This window comes from Sinohyriopsis cumingii, chromosome 9 (assembly GCF_028554795.1).
Source record: "Sinohyriopsis cumingii isolate HCF-2022 chromosome 9, ASM2855479v2, whole genome shotgun sequence".
NCBI classification, from domain to species: Eukaryota; Metazoa; Mollusca; class Bivalvia; order Unionida; family Unionidae; genus Sinohyriopsis; species Sinohyriopsis cumingii.
In genome coordinates this window covers 57,185,409-57,202,060 of record NC_142969.1, presented here as the reverse complement: position 1 = coordinate 57,202,060, position 16,652 = coordinate 57,185,409, and the positions used below count along the sequence as shown (strand labels likewise).

General features: G+C 33.0%; 2 protein-coding genes across 2 annotated transcripts in view; both read right to left on the bottom strand.

Moving 5' to 3' along the window:
- Positions 1 to 16,652, bottom strand: part of LOC149791874 (serine/threonine-protein kinase DCLK3-like) — a 427,773-nt gene that overhangs the window by 259,533 nt on the left and 151,588 nt on the right. The gene's annotated exons all lie outside the window — the stretch shown is intronic.
- Positions 820 to 16,652, bottom strand: part of LOC149791876 (uncharacterized) — a 59,266-nt gene continuing 43,433 nt past the window's right edge. Inside the window, exons 8-11 of the mRNA XM_089970370.1 lie at positions 15,531 to 15,627; positions 12,018 to 12,158; positions 6,067 to 6,180; positions 820 to 1,982 (exon numbers count right to left, since the gene is read on the bottom strand). Coding sequence (XP_089826496.1) covers positions 1,432 to 1,982; positions 6,067 to 6,180; positions 12,018 to 12,158; positions 15,531 to 15,627 — 903 coding nt within the window. The 3' untranslated portion in view covers positions 820 to 1,431. The remainder of the gene's footprint in view (positions 1,983 to 6,066; positions 6,181 to 12,017; positions 12,159 to 15,530; positions 15,628 to 16,652) is intronic.

Here is a 16,652-nt window from a genome sequence, read left to right as displayed (position 1 = left end):
TTTATGTATCTATAATTGTAAAGAACTTAGAGCTTCTATAGATTAAGTGTGGTACTAAGTCCACATTATTATTGTTATTATTATTATTATTATTATCAACTGAACTACAACAGAACCATGCGTTTACAAAAACAAAAAACATGCTGACAACAGTTAAGGAAGTAAACATCAAGTCTGTAAGTCTGTTCTTGTAGTCAAAATCCGTGAGTTTTAAGAGCAATCGTAAATGAGATCATATCATCCCTTTCTCTAAGTTCAGTGGGCAATTCATTCCATATAGTTGGGCCCTGATATGCAAAAGAACATTGTCCATATGACTTAGCTTTAATAGTTGGAACAATGAGAAGGAGAGCGTAAGCTGAACTTAGACACAACGACAGTGATCCCATTCAAGAGTGCTCTTAAAACTCACTTATTTCGACTTAAGAACAAACTTAAAGATCTAATAATGTTTCCTACCTTTAATATTTTCAGCATATTTTTATGTTTTCTGATTTCATGGTGTTTGTTTTTTGTAATCATATAATTAGGTATATATGTTTTTTTATGTTATAGGTGTTGTCTAATGTTGTAAAGCACTTAGAGCTTCTAAAGATTAGGCCCTATACAAAGTCCTCATTATTATTATTATTATTAAAAAGGTCCATCTCAACATCTTGAAAACTTTTCTCACATGATGAACAGTGACCACTTATGTTGGAATTGGTCAAAATTTAAATATCAAAGATTGGTTTAACATAATCAATAAGCCATCAATTTTAATTGGTTAAAGATATTTTCAACATTGTTCATGGACGATGTTAAGTTGTTCATACTTGATAATGGTTAAATTGCTTGCTTCTTGTAAAAGCTGAATGGTTTACTGATACATTTTACCATTTGCTGCATTGTTTGTGCTTTTGCTGTACAAAGCAACAAAAGGCAATATTAAATGGAAGCTACTATTCAAAATATTCTAGTTTTCATGGAAAATTTTGTCCCAAAGACTCAAACAGTTTAGAAAAAAGGAAACTATACTGATTTTGATTTGATTATGGAAAATCATAATCAACCACTTTTCTGATGAATCTTTGATTTATTTTCTTTAATCATTATCCTAAGATATACTTAATACACATTCTAGTCTACTGTTCACAGACTTATTACACTTAACTATACATGTCTCAGTGATGTTCATCTAGCCAGGGGCAGCTCACTTTTAATATTTTATTACACACTGGTAAAGTAGACTGGTAACAAAATATCTAATATTTGTTTAACTTTTTGTAACTAATCTTTGGTATCAGTCTGTGACCTGTCAATTACAAATTTTGTAGGTGAGACATTAGTTGCAAAGCATGATCATCTGAGCACTGAACATCAAAAATAATTGGAGAAGACATTCTGATCTCATTTTTTCTTCCTGATTCCTTCTTTTTCATGTGCTGAAACTTATGGCTCACCACTCTCTGAAGTCACTGACCTGTGAAGATCTTCTTCTCTGCTTTTAATACATTTGTCTCTGTTTTCTACTACCAAATTCAAAACGCCTGTCTCACTTGGAACCAAATCATCCTTGCTCTCACTATTAGCATTTGAGACTGAAGTGTCAACAGGTGCATTGTTTGAGATTAAATTTTCACTACAACTGGTGGCTACACTTGAGACTACAGTTGTATTACACTCTGAGCCTGAAGTCTCTACACCATGTATCACAGACTGAACATTCTGTGTGCTTGATGTGTCATTAGCAGTGATGCTGGTGCCTGATTGTTCACAGGATGTCACCTGGGACTGCAGATCAGAAGTTTCCTCCTCTTTGGTTTCTGTGAATGCATCAGGTTTTTTCTGTATCTCACCCACCTCTTTGGTGTCTGCAATGTCATACATAATCAGAGACTCCCTATTCTGGGTTAATTGCAAAAGATCTGAAGCACTGAATCCACTTGAAAAGAAAGCCATTGATGGTGATGGTGGAGGGTTGCGACATCTGGTTAAATGGTCTATGGAAAGAAAATTAGGAAACAGATTATCAATCATATCAGTGTATAATAATTACTCTGGGGTCCAGTTAAAGCTGGTTGTTTTAAACATTTTTTTAAAATACTGGTAAATAAGCACTGATGTATGTAAATTTAACATATATCCATCAATGCCTGATAGAATTTTTAATCAGATTTTTAAAAGCTGGCAATATGTTTGGGGACATATGTCAGGAAATGTATATGACATAAAATAATGAATTCGGTGAAAAAGTAAATCTTGAAAACTTAAAATATTTCTGAATAATGCAGTCTGTGACAAGTTATTATGATGCAGCTGTCTGATTAAGTAGGTAAAAAAGATTACCATCAATTAAGACAGAAACATTTGATTACCAGCAGGCTAGACTGAAACCCTAAAGTACCAGTTAAAGAGAGAAACTTGCATTGCAATAGGTGAGACAGAAAACTTTGATCAACATCCAGTGTGACAGAAACATAAGTATAAAGCAGGTAAGAGACAGAAACCCCTGGATGCCAGTAAGTGAGAAAAAAACATATCATACCAGTAAGTTAAACAGAAACGATATATTACCAGCTGGCAATCTAGGAATCATATCTTTACTGCTGGTAATCTGTCATACCTACTGGTATGCTTGGATTTCTGTATTCCTTGCTTATTATCTAGGTTTTATCTACCAGCAGGTAAACAGAAAACATAGAGTACCTGCAGGTAAGCCAACAACTTTAGCATAGCAGCAGATAAGACACAAACCCATGCATACCTGCTGGTGAGACAGAACCAGAATACACCATGGTTCAAACTTTAGGCAGACAGTAATACTGTACAAAAGTTTCAGATAAATACTCGTACTGATGCAGAAGATATATGACTTTCAATGACTTTATCACTTGATCGTAATGTTGACATTGTGACTGTTGTTGCCACTGGAAAATAGAGAATGTCTTGTCATTTGCAAGTTAGACAAAAACAGAAAGAAAATGTCTCTGCCAAGTTTTAGCAATAATGATGTAAAGACCATTTAAAATAATTCTTTACTCAAGTTTGTTTGAAAGCAAACATATTTTATAATTAGTTGCTCATACAGACATACTTAGGAATTCACATGATTTCATGATCAATAATTTCATGACATAAACCTTTGGGACTAAATGTTGAGGGCAAGTTTGGTATTTATTTTTTCTTCTGTTTTTCTGTCTTTCTTTACAGCTAAACTTTACGTGGCAATACTATCATTCCTTAAATACTCTTGTAAAATAATACTGAGTAAACAAATTTAGCCATCAGTTTCCTTATACAGCAGACAAAAATATTGCCAGTAGTTAACCTGGAAAATCATATTATCATCAGAAGGAGATAAAACTGTATAAACAGTCCTGCTTGAAGCCTTTGTAAAGCAAAAGGGCAATTTATATGGCTGAATATCATAGAGGCAATCAAAAGGGCAATTTATATGGCTGAATATCATAGAGGCAATCAAAAGGGCAATTTATATGGCTGAATATCATAGAGGCAATCAAAAGTGCAACTTATACGGCTGAATATCATAGAGGCAATCAGAAGGGCAATTTATACGGCTGAATATCATAGAGGCAATCAAAAGGGCAATTTACACAGCTGAATATCATAGAGGCAATCAAAAGGGCAATTTATACGGCTAAATATCATAGAGGGAATCAAAAGGGCAATTTATATGGCTGAATATCATAGAGGCAATCAAAAGGGCAATTTATATGGCTGAATATCATAGGGGCAATCAAAAGGCAAGATATCAGAGATGAGAAACTACCATGTTGCAGATTCACCGATTGGTTGCGAATAGCTAGGGTAATGCAAACTCAAGTCCTCTGAATATGGCTGTGGGAGAAGCCATTAGGCTAATCTGCATAGGTAAAGTACACTAAGTGGAATGACCAAATTCATTTTTAGTTTGGTAAATTATAGAGATGCCTATTGAAGAACAACGTTATTGAATATCACATCCTTGAATTACTGGCAGGTTCATGGTCAGTGGCAACATTTGTTTTTTAAGTCTGATTTTACTCCATATTTAAAATGCAAAACACAATTATTCTGGTAGCCAGAGCAGTGTGCAATTAATGTTAAACAATACTGTGATTAGGGAAGTATTAGTCCAAATTTAGTCCGAATTTGAGGTGGGAAGGGTCAAAGGAAACTTAAACTATATATAATTTGATACATTTTGTTTTTCGCTTACACTGCAGACACCATATTGACATTAGTAATTTCAGAATATATGATTTCTGTTTGACACTCACAACAAAATGGATTCAGACAGATCATTGTCTATGTTGATACAAATTCAACTAGACCTATGGGAAGTCTGAACAACAGTAACATCCAGGCTCTAATAGCTTAAAGAGTGACAGAAACTCTAATTTTTACAAATTTGTATTTGACACGTGTGGTTATATTAATATCAGTGGGGACTCAAGTATGCGTATGTGTGTGGTGGTGATATTGGTCAATACTACGTATACCAACTATTTTTGGTTTGTAAGTGTATTAAATGCTTCAAAGAAAACATAATATTTTCTTTTTTTATCATATTTGAATTTCCAGTAATTTTCTAAGGCTTATGTGAAAGATAACTTTCTTGCAACTGTATGACACTGATTTTTTTGGGCTCAGTACACTGGGCCCCTTTGGGCAACAAAACAATTTTTTGAGCCCCCATAATTCTTCCAAAACAGTCTGGGAATATGGCACTAAGAACCTATGCTTAGAAAAACTAAGGGTGAGAAAAGTGAGTTTGCAGGATGGCATATTAAATATGCTGGAATAGAACAGACCGTAACCAGGGACTTAAAGACATGCCTCATATCTAACATAACTTTCGTCCACTCAGCTATATTTTATAATCACCAATTAAGGAAAAACCAGTACAATTAAATCTATGAAATATATATTAGATGTAGGGTACTGTGAATGTCTTGTTTTATTTGTGGGGTACCAGTTTATCTGTATTTTGTTTTTTATTCAAAACCACAAACTTGATTGAAAACAAACAATAATCCTTCTGTGAATTTCTTCTCCAGAGAAGAATTATTGTTGTGAATGACTGTGGTGTCCTTTAGCAAGGTACTTTACTTCAATTACCTCTGCAGTAAATAATCTTCAGATGCTGATGTGCCATAGAGTACCAAACCAAACTAAATCAATCTAACAATTTGTCTGGCTATAGTCTTTGCCTTTTTTTGAAAATAGCTAGCCATATCTAACACCTTTCCACCAGCTTTGCTGCTATTGTCAAAATTGTTAAATACTTGATAAACTTTGTTTTCTTTTCAGTCTTGTACATATTGAACTGTTTGTGTGTAAAACATAGTGTTCGACTAAATAACTGTAAATGCAAGCAATACAAGAGTTTTGTATGTAGTCAGACAACGTCATGAAGAATGCCAAAATGGTTAATTAACCATTTTTTGTGGCATAACAATTACAGCAGGGTATCAGTTACAGTGAGGTACCAATTTTATTTTGTTATTGCTACAATCCATACACTTTAAGACCCAATGAACAATAATTCTTTTTTAAAAACAACATGACCCATTCCCTAATCCATGTAAAAAACATGAAAACTGAAATCCCCCCCAAATACCTGAATTCACAGTATCACACCTGCTAACCATAACAAGATCTCGGTAAGGCAGACAATTTTTTCCACCATAATTAAGATTAATTTACAGGAAGATGTAATGAAATATCATGTACCATTATTGTTGGCTTGGAAAACATATTTTTGAAGGTTCAGAAGTGTGATCAGATCCAGTGTTGTCAACTTAATATTCAACTACAAAGTCTGTACAGTAAACCTTAATGACCTCCTGTTGAGTTTCTTGTTGTCAAATTATAAAAGTTCAACTTAATATTCAACTACAAAGTCTGTACAGTAAACCTTAATGACCTCCTGTTGAGTTTCTTGTTGTCAAATTATAAAAGTTCATGGGTCTGCAGACTTCTATGTCTTTTGTGGTAAAAAGATCATATACAAACAATGCTGCTCAAAGCCTTTCATTTTTAATTTTTCATTTATCTATGTATTTTGTGTTCTTGGCTTACAATTTGTGTAGTTGTGCAGCATTCTGAACCTTCCCAGCTTGACCTTGACTCCACAACAACACAGTAGGGTTTTCTCATCTAACACTGTCACACCAGGGAATCTCATCTTTACCTCTGCAATAAAAAAAAAGAATATCTATATTTATTACAAGCTTTACATTATTGGGAAAATCGAAAAACAAGTAGCTGTAGTAGTAGTAAGAGGAGGAGGAGGAAGGTGGTAGTGACATATCAGCACAGTGCAGGCTAGCGTGCCACTTATGACTATAAAGTTCTAAAAATGTCATAAAAATTATTATAAAAAGACTTCTAGCATGATAAAGCCTGCTGAATAAACATAAACATGAATGACTAAATGAAAGTTCTACAGTTAAAAAAGGACAAAGGTAAAATATATAAAATTATTAAAAGCACATAGTGCATTCACTTAAAAGATTCAAGATTTCTCTGGCGGTACTTCATTCTAAAGATTCTTCATTGAAAACTGCTATCTCATTGGGTGAAAGTTGACACTCAGCAAGAACATGTTACACTGTCAGTGGACACTAACAGAGTACATACTTCCATGACTCAGGTATGTGTGTCTGATAAATAACCATCACAATATCACTTCCTCTCAAAGGTCTATTCTATACAAGGGATGCAACTCTACCAATGATGAGTTTGATGCTCTAGTGGTTTCTTGTAGAGTTTTCATTCTATGTATTTTACATGAAAAAGAAAAAAGAATTTGAGCCCATTTTATGGATGCTATCAATATTGTATATAGAGGATTTTATGTCAGTAATTGTAATTTACTGATTGTAGTTGTTTACAAGTTTTTAATAAAAGTTTGATTCGGGTAGAGTAGGTGTCATCATTTAAGCATGATATACAAAAGAAATTATACATCGAACTTCAATCCTTTTCTTTGTAAAGGCAGAATTTGCTTTCTTTTCCAATTTCACAATCTTTTGATTGAACCACAAATTTTCTGACTTTAATCCCATAGCTTGTAACAGCAGTGATCACTTTGTTTTCCCCGGTGGACAATCCTTTGATTGTGCTGCAAATATGAAACCATATCAAGTCCTATACTCAGCTAATTGTGGCAGCATATTAAACTCCCTTTGATCACAATGTACAATTCATGCCTATTCAGTTGCAGTGATCATTTAATGAGATTTTATTGCAGTGATCATTTAATGAGATTTTACAGACTGTGTCATCAGAGTGACTCCAAGCTCTCATCATTGTTTTGTCAGTTATTGGGTACCCTGACACTTTCTGAAGTCCAGTCGTCTACCAAACTCAACACAGTGCTTAAGATGAAGCATTTACGCTTGAAAGTTTTAAACGTTGCAGAGAATGTGAATTTGGTTGGTCAGAGAAACAGGGGCCTGAATGGAGCGAGAAATAGCCAGTTACAGCCAGCATCTTAAGAAAATCTGAGTAATGAAAAAGCCCTTATGTAAAATGTTAGTTTAGTTTGAATGAGTGGGTTCTGGAACAGCATCAAAATGAGAATAGGGTCACAGAAAAACACAAGTAGATTGAAGGCCCTTTCAACTGCCAAGGCTAACCAAGATGAACCATTTAAAGTTTCAGCTGCATTGTGTACAGGATTTATGTCATGTCACAGACTTCCCCTTAGACAATACCCACATATAGCCCAGAAATTTCCTCTTGATACTGAGTAAAAAGTGGATAAGTTTTAAAAATGTATTTTACACATGAAGAAACAGAATGACAGAATGGTTTTGATCGGTGTACACAAGAAATTGGATTAAACTGCAATGTCTTTTTATATGTCATAGTTTTACTGTGTATTTATAAGATGTGTGGAATTACTAATATTTCAAGATGATACAGAGAACTGGATTGTTCTGGACTACCATTTTTATACCGGTATGTAATCGATAATACAACTCATCATATAAATGGATTGAAAATGATATATATTATACATTTCATTACACAAAGAGTAATCAAATGTTAAATTTATTTGTGACATATTTAACTCAGTAATTTAACACTGATTTTGTCTTTATTTGTCCAATCTATCTATCCATCAATCCAGTTTAGTTTGTTCATTTTCCCAAGCAGCCACTCTGATTCACTGATAAGTTGTTCCTTACAGATGAATCTGATTTACAAAGAACACCTGAACTTAATGGAGGATCAATGTAGACAAGAAAGGTTTGTACTTATATTCATGTTGACTTATTATCAAGTATACACAGTAATATTAACAATAGTGATTTTACATTAGTAATCTTAGTAAAAGTCGTTTTAAATAGCAATACTGCTTTACATTAGTAATATATATTTGTAATGGCAATATTACATTAATAATAGTGATTTACATTAGCAATATTAGTAATGGTGATTTACAAGAGTAATATTAGTACAGTAAAACCTGTCTTGAAAGACCACTGTTATGTGAGACCACCTGTCTTGAGAGACAACATTCTCAGTGCATAAATATATTGAGTATATAGCATTGTGACCTGTTATGAGAGACCATAACATTTTGGCAAAAGAGGTGGTCTTTCAAGGGTAATATTAGTAATGGTGATTTTTGTAAGTAATAATGATTTGACATGAGTAAAATCAGTATTAGAGATTTATGTAAGCATCAGTAATTTTAAATGGATAATATTAGTATTGGTGATTTATGTAAGTAATAATGATTTGACATGAGCAATATTGGTACTAGAGATTTATGTAATTAATAATAATTTGACATGAATAATATTGGTATTAGAGATTTATGTAATTAATAATAATTTGACATGAATAATATTGGTATTAGAGATTTATGTAATTAATAATAATTTGACATGAATAATATTGGTATTAGAGATTTATGTAATTAATAATAATTTGACATGAGTAATATTGGTATTAGAGATTTATGTAATTAATAATAATTTGACATGAATAATATTGGTATTAGAGATTTATGTAATTAATAATAATTTGACATGAATAATATTGGTATTAGAGATTTATGTAATTAATAATAATTTGACATGAGTAATATTGGTATTAGAGATTTTTGTAATTAATAATAATTTGACATGAATAATATTGGTATTAGAGATTTATGTAATTAATAATAATTTGACATGAATAATATTGGTATTAGAGATTTTTGTAATTAATAATAATTTGACATGAATAATATTGGTATTAGAGATTTATGTAATTAATAATAATTTGACATGAATAATATTGGTATTAGAGATTTTTGTAATTAATAATAATTTGACATGAATAATATTGGTATTAGAGATTTATGTAATTAATAATAATTTGACATGAATAATATTGGTATTAGAGATTTTTGTAATTAATAATAATTTGACATGAATAATATTGGTATTAGAGATTTATGTAATTAATAATAATTTGACATGAATAATATTGGTATTAGAGATTTATGTAATTAATAATAATTTGACATGAATAATATTGGTATTAGAGATTTATGTAATTAATAATAATTTGACATGAGTAATATTGGTATTAGAGATTTATGTAATTAATAATAATTTGACATGAATAATATTGGTATTAGAGATTTTTGTAATTAATAATAATTTGACATGAATAATATTGGTATTAGAGATTTTTGTAATTAATAATTATTTGACATGAATAATATTGGTATTAGAGATTTATGAAATTAATAACAATTTGACATGAGTAATATTGGTATTAGAGATTTATGTAATTAATAATAATTTGACATGAATAATATTGGTATTAGAGATTTATGTAATTAATAATAATTTGACATGAATAATATTGGTATTAGAGATTTTTGTAATTAATAATAATTTGACATGAATAATATTGGTATTAGAGATTTTTGTAATTAATAATTATTTGACATGAGTAATATACAGTGATTTATGTAAGTAATAATAATTTTACAATAGGTATTTTAAAGTTTATTCACACTGCTTTTTTCCTGCAATAGGTATTTTAAAGTTCATTCATACTGGATTTTCCCTACAATAGGTATTTTGTACTTTATTCATACTGGATTTTTCCTACAATAGGTATTTGTGTGTGCATTGTTCATTATATATTCTGAAAGACAAAGGTTCAATTAATTTTCCTGGGATATACACTGAAAATGCATTTTATAATTAAAAAGCTTTATGTGTAAAGGAACAATCCAATCACCACTTTTACTATGGGGAAACACCATGTATTAAGAAAAACATATGAAATATTTTAATTCATAACCTTGACAAATAGCTAATGTTGATATGGTGCAAACAATCAATGCTTGACTCGGTCATAATATCTTCATACTAAAAGACAAATTGACATCAATTCAGCAAGCATGTTGACACTATAGTTAAAATGTGGAATTAGTTTAACACAGTATAAACACATGGTGACTGGATGGTAGTTGCCTACCCCATGAACTTTTGACAGAGACAGGCACTAACTGTTCACACCATTTATATTTTCTTTTTACACTGAACTATTTTTAAAAAAAAATGAACTACATGTAAACGTCTTTATGTAAGAAAGTTTATGGATTCTTAGTCATATCTCTAGCTGTAAACCTTGATCAAATTCACACCATTTACATTTTTTTTTACACTGAACTTCATGTAACATTCTTATGGTTAGACTCTCCAGTTATATATGTAGCTGCAGATTTGGATAAAAGGAATGAGAATCCTAATGGGTTGGCGGGTTTGGATCGAAGCAATGAGAATCCTAATGGCTTGGAGGGTTTGGATGAAGCAATGAGAATCCTAATGGCTTGGAGGGTCTGGATCGAAGCAATGAGAATCCTAATGGCTTGGAGGGTCTGGATCGAAGCAATGAGAATCCTAATGGCTTGGAGGGTTTGGATCGAAGCAATGAGAATCCTATTAGCTTGAAGGGTTTGAATTGAAGCAATGAGAATCCTAATGGGTTGGAGGGTTTGGATCGAAGCAATGAGAATCCTAATGGCTTGAAGGGTTTGGATTGAAGCAATGAGAATCCTAATGGCTTGGAGGGTCTGGATCGAAGCAATGAGAATCCTAATGGCTTGGAGGGTTTGGATCGAAGCAATGAGAATCCTATTAGCTTGAAGGGTTTGAATTGAAGCAATGAGAATCCTAATGGGTTGGAGGGTTTGGATCGAAGCAATGAGAATCCTAATGGCTTGAAGGGTTTGGATTGAAGCAATAAGAATCCTAATGGCTTGGAGGGTCTGGATCAAAGCAATGAGAATCCTAATGGCTTGAAGGGTTTGGATCGAAGCAATAAGAATCCTAATGGCTTGGAGGGTCTGGATCAAAGCAATGAGAATCCTAATGGCTTGAAGGGTTTGGATTGAAGCAGTGAGAATCCTAATGGCTTGGAGGGTTTGGATTGAAGCAATAAGAATCCTAATGGCTTGGAGGGTCTGGATCGAAGCAATAAGAATCCTAATGGCTTGGAGGGTCTGGATCGAAGCAATGAGAATCCTAATGGCTTGAAGGGTTTGGATCGAAGCAATGAGAATCCTAATGGCTTGAAGGGTCTGGATCGAAGCAATGAGAATCCTACTGGCTTGGAGGGTCTGGATCGAAGCAATGAGAATCCTAATGGCTTGAAGGGTTTGGATTGAAGCAGTGAGAATCCTAATGGGTTGGAGGGTTTGCATAATATGGTACATTAAACCAAGATCAAAAGGATGAATATAAATTGTGAGATACTGGTAATTATTGGGACTTTTTTATCATTGTCAAATATTTCAGGCCATTCTTCTATTTCTTTCTTAACATAGAACTAAAAGAAGAAAAAACCCAAAGATGTTTTGAGAAAACCTCTATAAGCAATAAGCACTTTTTAAAAATTACAGGTCAGGCTTTGTAGTTGCTTAGTAAAGAGCACATTCTGACATTAGTACATGCGCTAAACAGGTCAATTTGTTTTCTGGAAGAATTTACTTATTAGTACTGTTAACATACTCTCTGTGAATTTCAGCAGCTTGTACATTCGATGCTCTGGTGTCTCAAAACCCTGTTTCCTCCGTTTTTGCTTGATATTAACAAACTTTCCACCTCTTATGGGAATGGTCTTTCTTTCAGGCCATCTCTGTACAGTTGGCGCTGCAAGTGAAGAAAAGGAAAACAAATTGCAATATAGACTTTGTAACAGATGTATCTCCCTATGCCATGCAGATTCATCTCCCTGAATACATACAAAAGCAATACATTTAGTTGATCGGGTCAATGTTGACATATGTATTTTGGGTGCCATGATATGAAAAACTTGTATATTATATTTAAAAGAAACTTGTATTCAGTGTGTTGCTATCACTATATTTTGAGATTGTTTGATGTTTAAGGTGTTTCCATTCCTGTAAATTATTTTAAAAATTCTATTGGTTACTTTTGGGGAAAACTAGATACATGATATATGTACTACATGTATATAGTTACTTTTAAATGCATACAGAGTTTTGGGAGAGCCCTCTACATACAGGAAACCTGTGTATTAGGGACTAAACTGATCTACCTTTTGCCTACCATTTACTCTAAAGCAGAGTGAGTGAAAAACCTCCTAAATACTTCCAAGTAGTTGGTCATCAATATTGACTTTCCTTCTGTACACTGTTTATCTCAGTAAAATCTCTATAGAGAACACATATGGGACCATGAGAATATTGTCCTTTATGGAAAAGTATGCTCTTTAAAATGTGAACAGTATGTAAACTCAGAAAGGGAGCTCATGAATGTTGTACTTTAAGAACAGGTGTCCTGTAAATGGAAACATTCACCCAGTCATGCTTCAGTGAAGTTCAAGCATTGGATGTTATGGCAGTCTTAGCACCATATCCAACCTGTTTTCTCAGAGTTATCTCCCTTTTAAATCGAATCTAATGAAGGCATGTTTGATTGTAACTAAAGTGAAACCAATTTTATAAAACCAGATTTAATTTTTTTAGCAACTGGCTTTATAGATCTGGTGTAGTTTTGATATGGTGTGTTAAAGAGAAAAGTGCCTTTTCCAAAGCACACCACAGTAACCAGCCTGGGTTGATCGGATGGTAGGATTTGAACCCAAAACCTCTGAGTTGCAAGTTCGTCATGCTACCCAACCCACCTGTGCTCCTCCTGTATCTAATTGTCACCTCTTACAACATATGGATGACCTATATGGCCTCTTCTACACCCTGAGGACATGGCGAATACCAAATATGAAACCAGAAAATCATAACAATTGATCAGATAATAGTTTCCTTATATTAACAGTGAATGGTACACAAAATGCCTGCCATCTATTGACAAGTGCTCATGTATGCACTACAACCTATGGCTGACAAGATTTTTGAACAATGGGTACTAATGACCTTCATGGTACACCATCTTCAACTAAATTTACTGTTTAGAAATTATTATTTTCTTATCCGAATTACCAGGACTTGAACCTTTAAAATTTAGATCCCAGGATTCATAAGTTTCTTTCTGTATGCCATACACAAACTTTGGTCAAGAACTCTTGAACAGAAGTTATTGTGCAAAACCCACTTTTCTTTGCATCAAAGTTTAACATTTTGACTCACATAACATGTGCCTTTATCTAACCTTATGTACAAGCTATCCACAAACTTATGTCAGGGTATGTGGTCTAGAAGTAAAGTTACAACAACAAATGTTTTTTCTTTCAATCGTAGCAACCTTGACCTTTGATCTTTATGACCTAAACTCAACAGGATTTTTTTTACTCCCAAAGGGTAAGCCGTCCACAAATTTTGGTGAAGGTAATCAGTACATTTTTTCATTCAGTGATCTTGACCTTTGACATTTTACTCTTGTATCAAAAAGCTTCTTCCTTTCACCAACTACATACCTTCAACAGTCTGGTCCCGATCTGTGATGTAGAACTAATTTAATATCCATTTTTTCTTCTTTCAGTCAATGTGATATTAACCTTTGACCTTTTGATCCCCAAAATCAAATAGGGTTCTTTCTAACTCCAAATGCAATTCATCCACAAAGTCTGATCCAGGTTTGTGCCGTGAAACTAATTCTATTTTTCATTTATCATTCACATTAACCCTGACTTTTTACCTTCTAACACCAAAATGAACAGGCTTCTTCCTTGCCACAATTGCAAGCCATCCACAAAGTTTGCCAAAGGCAGATGGTGTAAGACTACAGTTATTGTGCAGAAAAAGCAAACAAAAATAACAGATATGTGAATGTATCTGCAGATGTCGTAACAACATACACTATGCATTTTGGTCAGCTTACTGTCCCACTCCATCCAAACGTCAAATGCAAGGATATTTAACTAAATTTACAAGCATCATTAATTTCATGAACAAACAATGCAAGTATAAAGCTCTGATGCTCTCAGACATTTTTGGGACAAGAAACAAGAGGCCCAATTTGTCTGCTACCACTTGCCTTACTTAAATAACTTCAGAGTGAATCTTTTCACAAAGTCTTCTAAGCAATGTAAATGACTCCCCAACATACATATCATGTTGATTTTACCTATTTTAATGCAGTCTGAGAAAAGTTCTTTCCAAAGATAAAGACTCAAGATTTTTTAGGTATACAAAGTTTTAAACCAAATTGTATTGAAATGTGATGAAAAATATAATCTGTAGAATTAACAAGCTCTGCCATTCAAATAATGCAAGATCAGTATCAGTATGGTTTAAACTTTTTACATAATCTGTTTAAAACCACGATGATGTAAGCTTATTTATCTAGTGTGAGCAGAATGCAATTTAAAATTTGAACTTAGCGAATCAGACAAAAGCTTACCTCATAAATATATGTAAATGTTTATTATCATGAAATCGGCACAACATCTTGATGACATAAAACTGTTGACGCAATATTCATCAAAATCTTATTAACAGAGTAGCTAGAGTATTGATAATCTCACCTAATCAAGTGCATGATTAAAACATTAATATCTGTGGATCTCACTCATTACCAAACTTCTTATATCGAGACTGAGTAATACCAAAGACTTATAAAAATGGTACTGGGAGCTGCCTTGCTTGTCATTCAGCGTTAATAGGTTAGTGTTAGGACTGGTTGGCCTGGTGTCAGGATAATGTGACTGGGTGGAACATGTATGTGGCATGATGCCCCAATGCTATATATCTCTATAAACTGCCACATTGCAGACGTTATAGTGATCTGACTTGAAGCTGTTACAGCTAAGTTAAAAATCCAAATCACACACACATCACACAAGCTTATATTCCACATTTGATTAAAATCAGGTAATTATGGCCTCTAGGAGGTAACAAGCAATCACTGGTAGACAACAGATACAGGGCTATACCATCAGCCTCATGATCAGGTAAGTTAAAGATAAATTGTGTATGAAATCTGTGTTACATAAAGGAAGATCTTGCCTATTGCTAGTTTTATTAAAAATCAGATTCATCAGTTTTGTAAATTACAGGAGACTGCTTTTGTGCAAACTCAATGCAATCTTCACCTCAAACTTACCAGGATAACTTGACTGCGGTTTGTAGACGGGATCAAATTTTGAACTGTAGTTTTCCATGACAACATCCTCATCAGATGAGTACTGCACTACGTCATTCTGTAAGTTCATAGGTCAGAGGTCAAAACAATCATAAAATATCATTCACACTGGTTACATTTAAATTTTAAAAAATTGCGTGCAAATATAAATTAAGACCTACTTCACTGAATATATCCCTTCCATTCTATTTTTTTGCAACAAGTCGTTGAAAAAAAATGGCAGAAATTTGATTATCTCTATGAAGAAATAACCAATGAGGTATTGTAACTGCTATGCCAAGTTCATTGCCTTGCAAAAACTCAGAGGGGGGAGAAATCAATAGGTAACAATCAAATGACAGACCCTGAAAACTAAAATTACTGCTTCAGCAATTTATAAGATCTTTTTGCAAACCTTAGATGATTACTTTTGCCACATGTTCCCTCACTTTTTATTATTTGCATCAATGTGATGAGACAATAGGGATTTGATGTACAATTAATTTTTACCTGAAATATTTATGTCTTACCTTGTTTCACTAAACAGCTGGAATTTTCTTCCTCAAACTGATACTTTTTTAATGTTTTGGTATGGAATTAAAGTTTTTCACTGAACATTAAGCATGTATTAAGGAAAAAATTACAGATTTAAAAAGACTTGAAGAGTCTCAACCCATTTTTCAGGAAATAAAAGGCAATATTATGATTAAACAGATATTCTACATCCACTGTATTAAATCTACCTCTCACAATATAAAGTTTTGGTAATGTCTGAAATATCAGAAACAAGATAACACAAGATCTGAATTTGAGGAAAATGTTTGAGAAATTTAGTGAGACAGGAACCCATTAAATATACTGTTTGAGATTACTGTCATTATCGTTCGATAGCATACAACAATTGTGGGGGTGGGGTCAGGTGATACATATATAGATGCTCTGTGATAACAATGGACAGCTGAATGCTACTTGATCATGCCATTGCTCATATAGATCATTATGTTGTTGATCAATGGAATTTGCCTTAAGCCATGTCCAAACTAATTTACATAAACAAATGTTTCCAAATGATTCAGTATAGGACATTTGACAGACTTATTACAT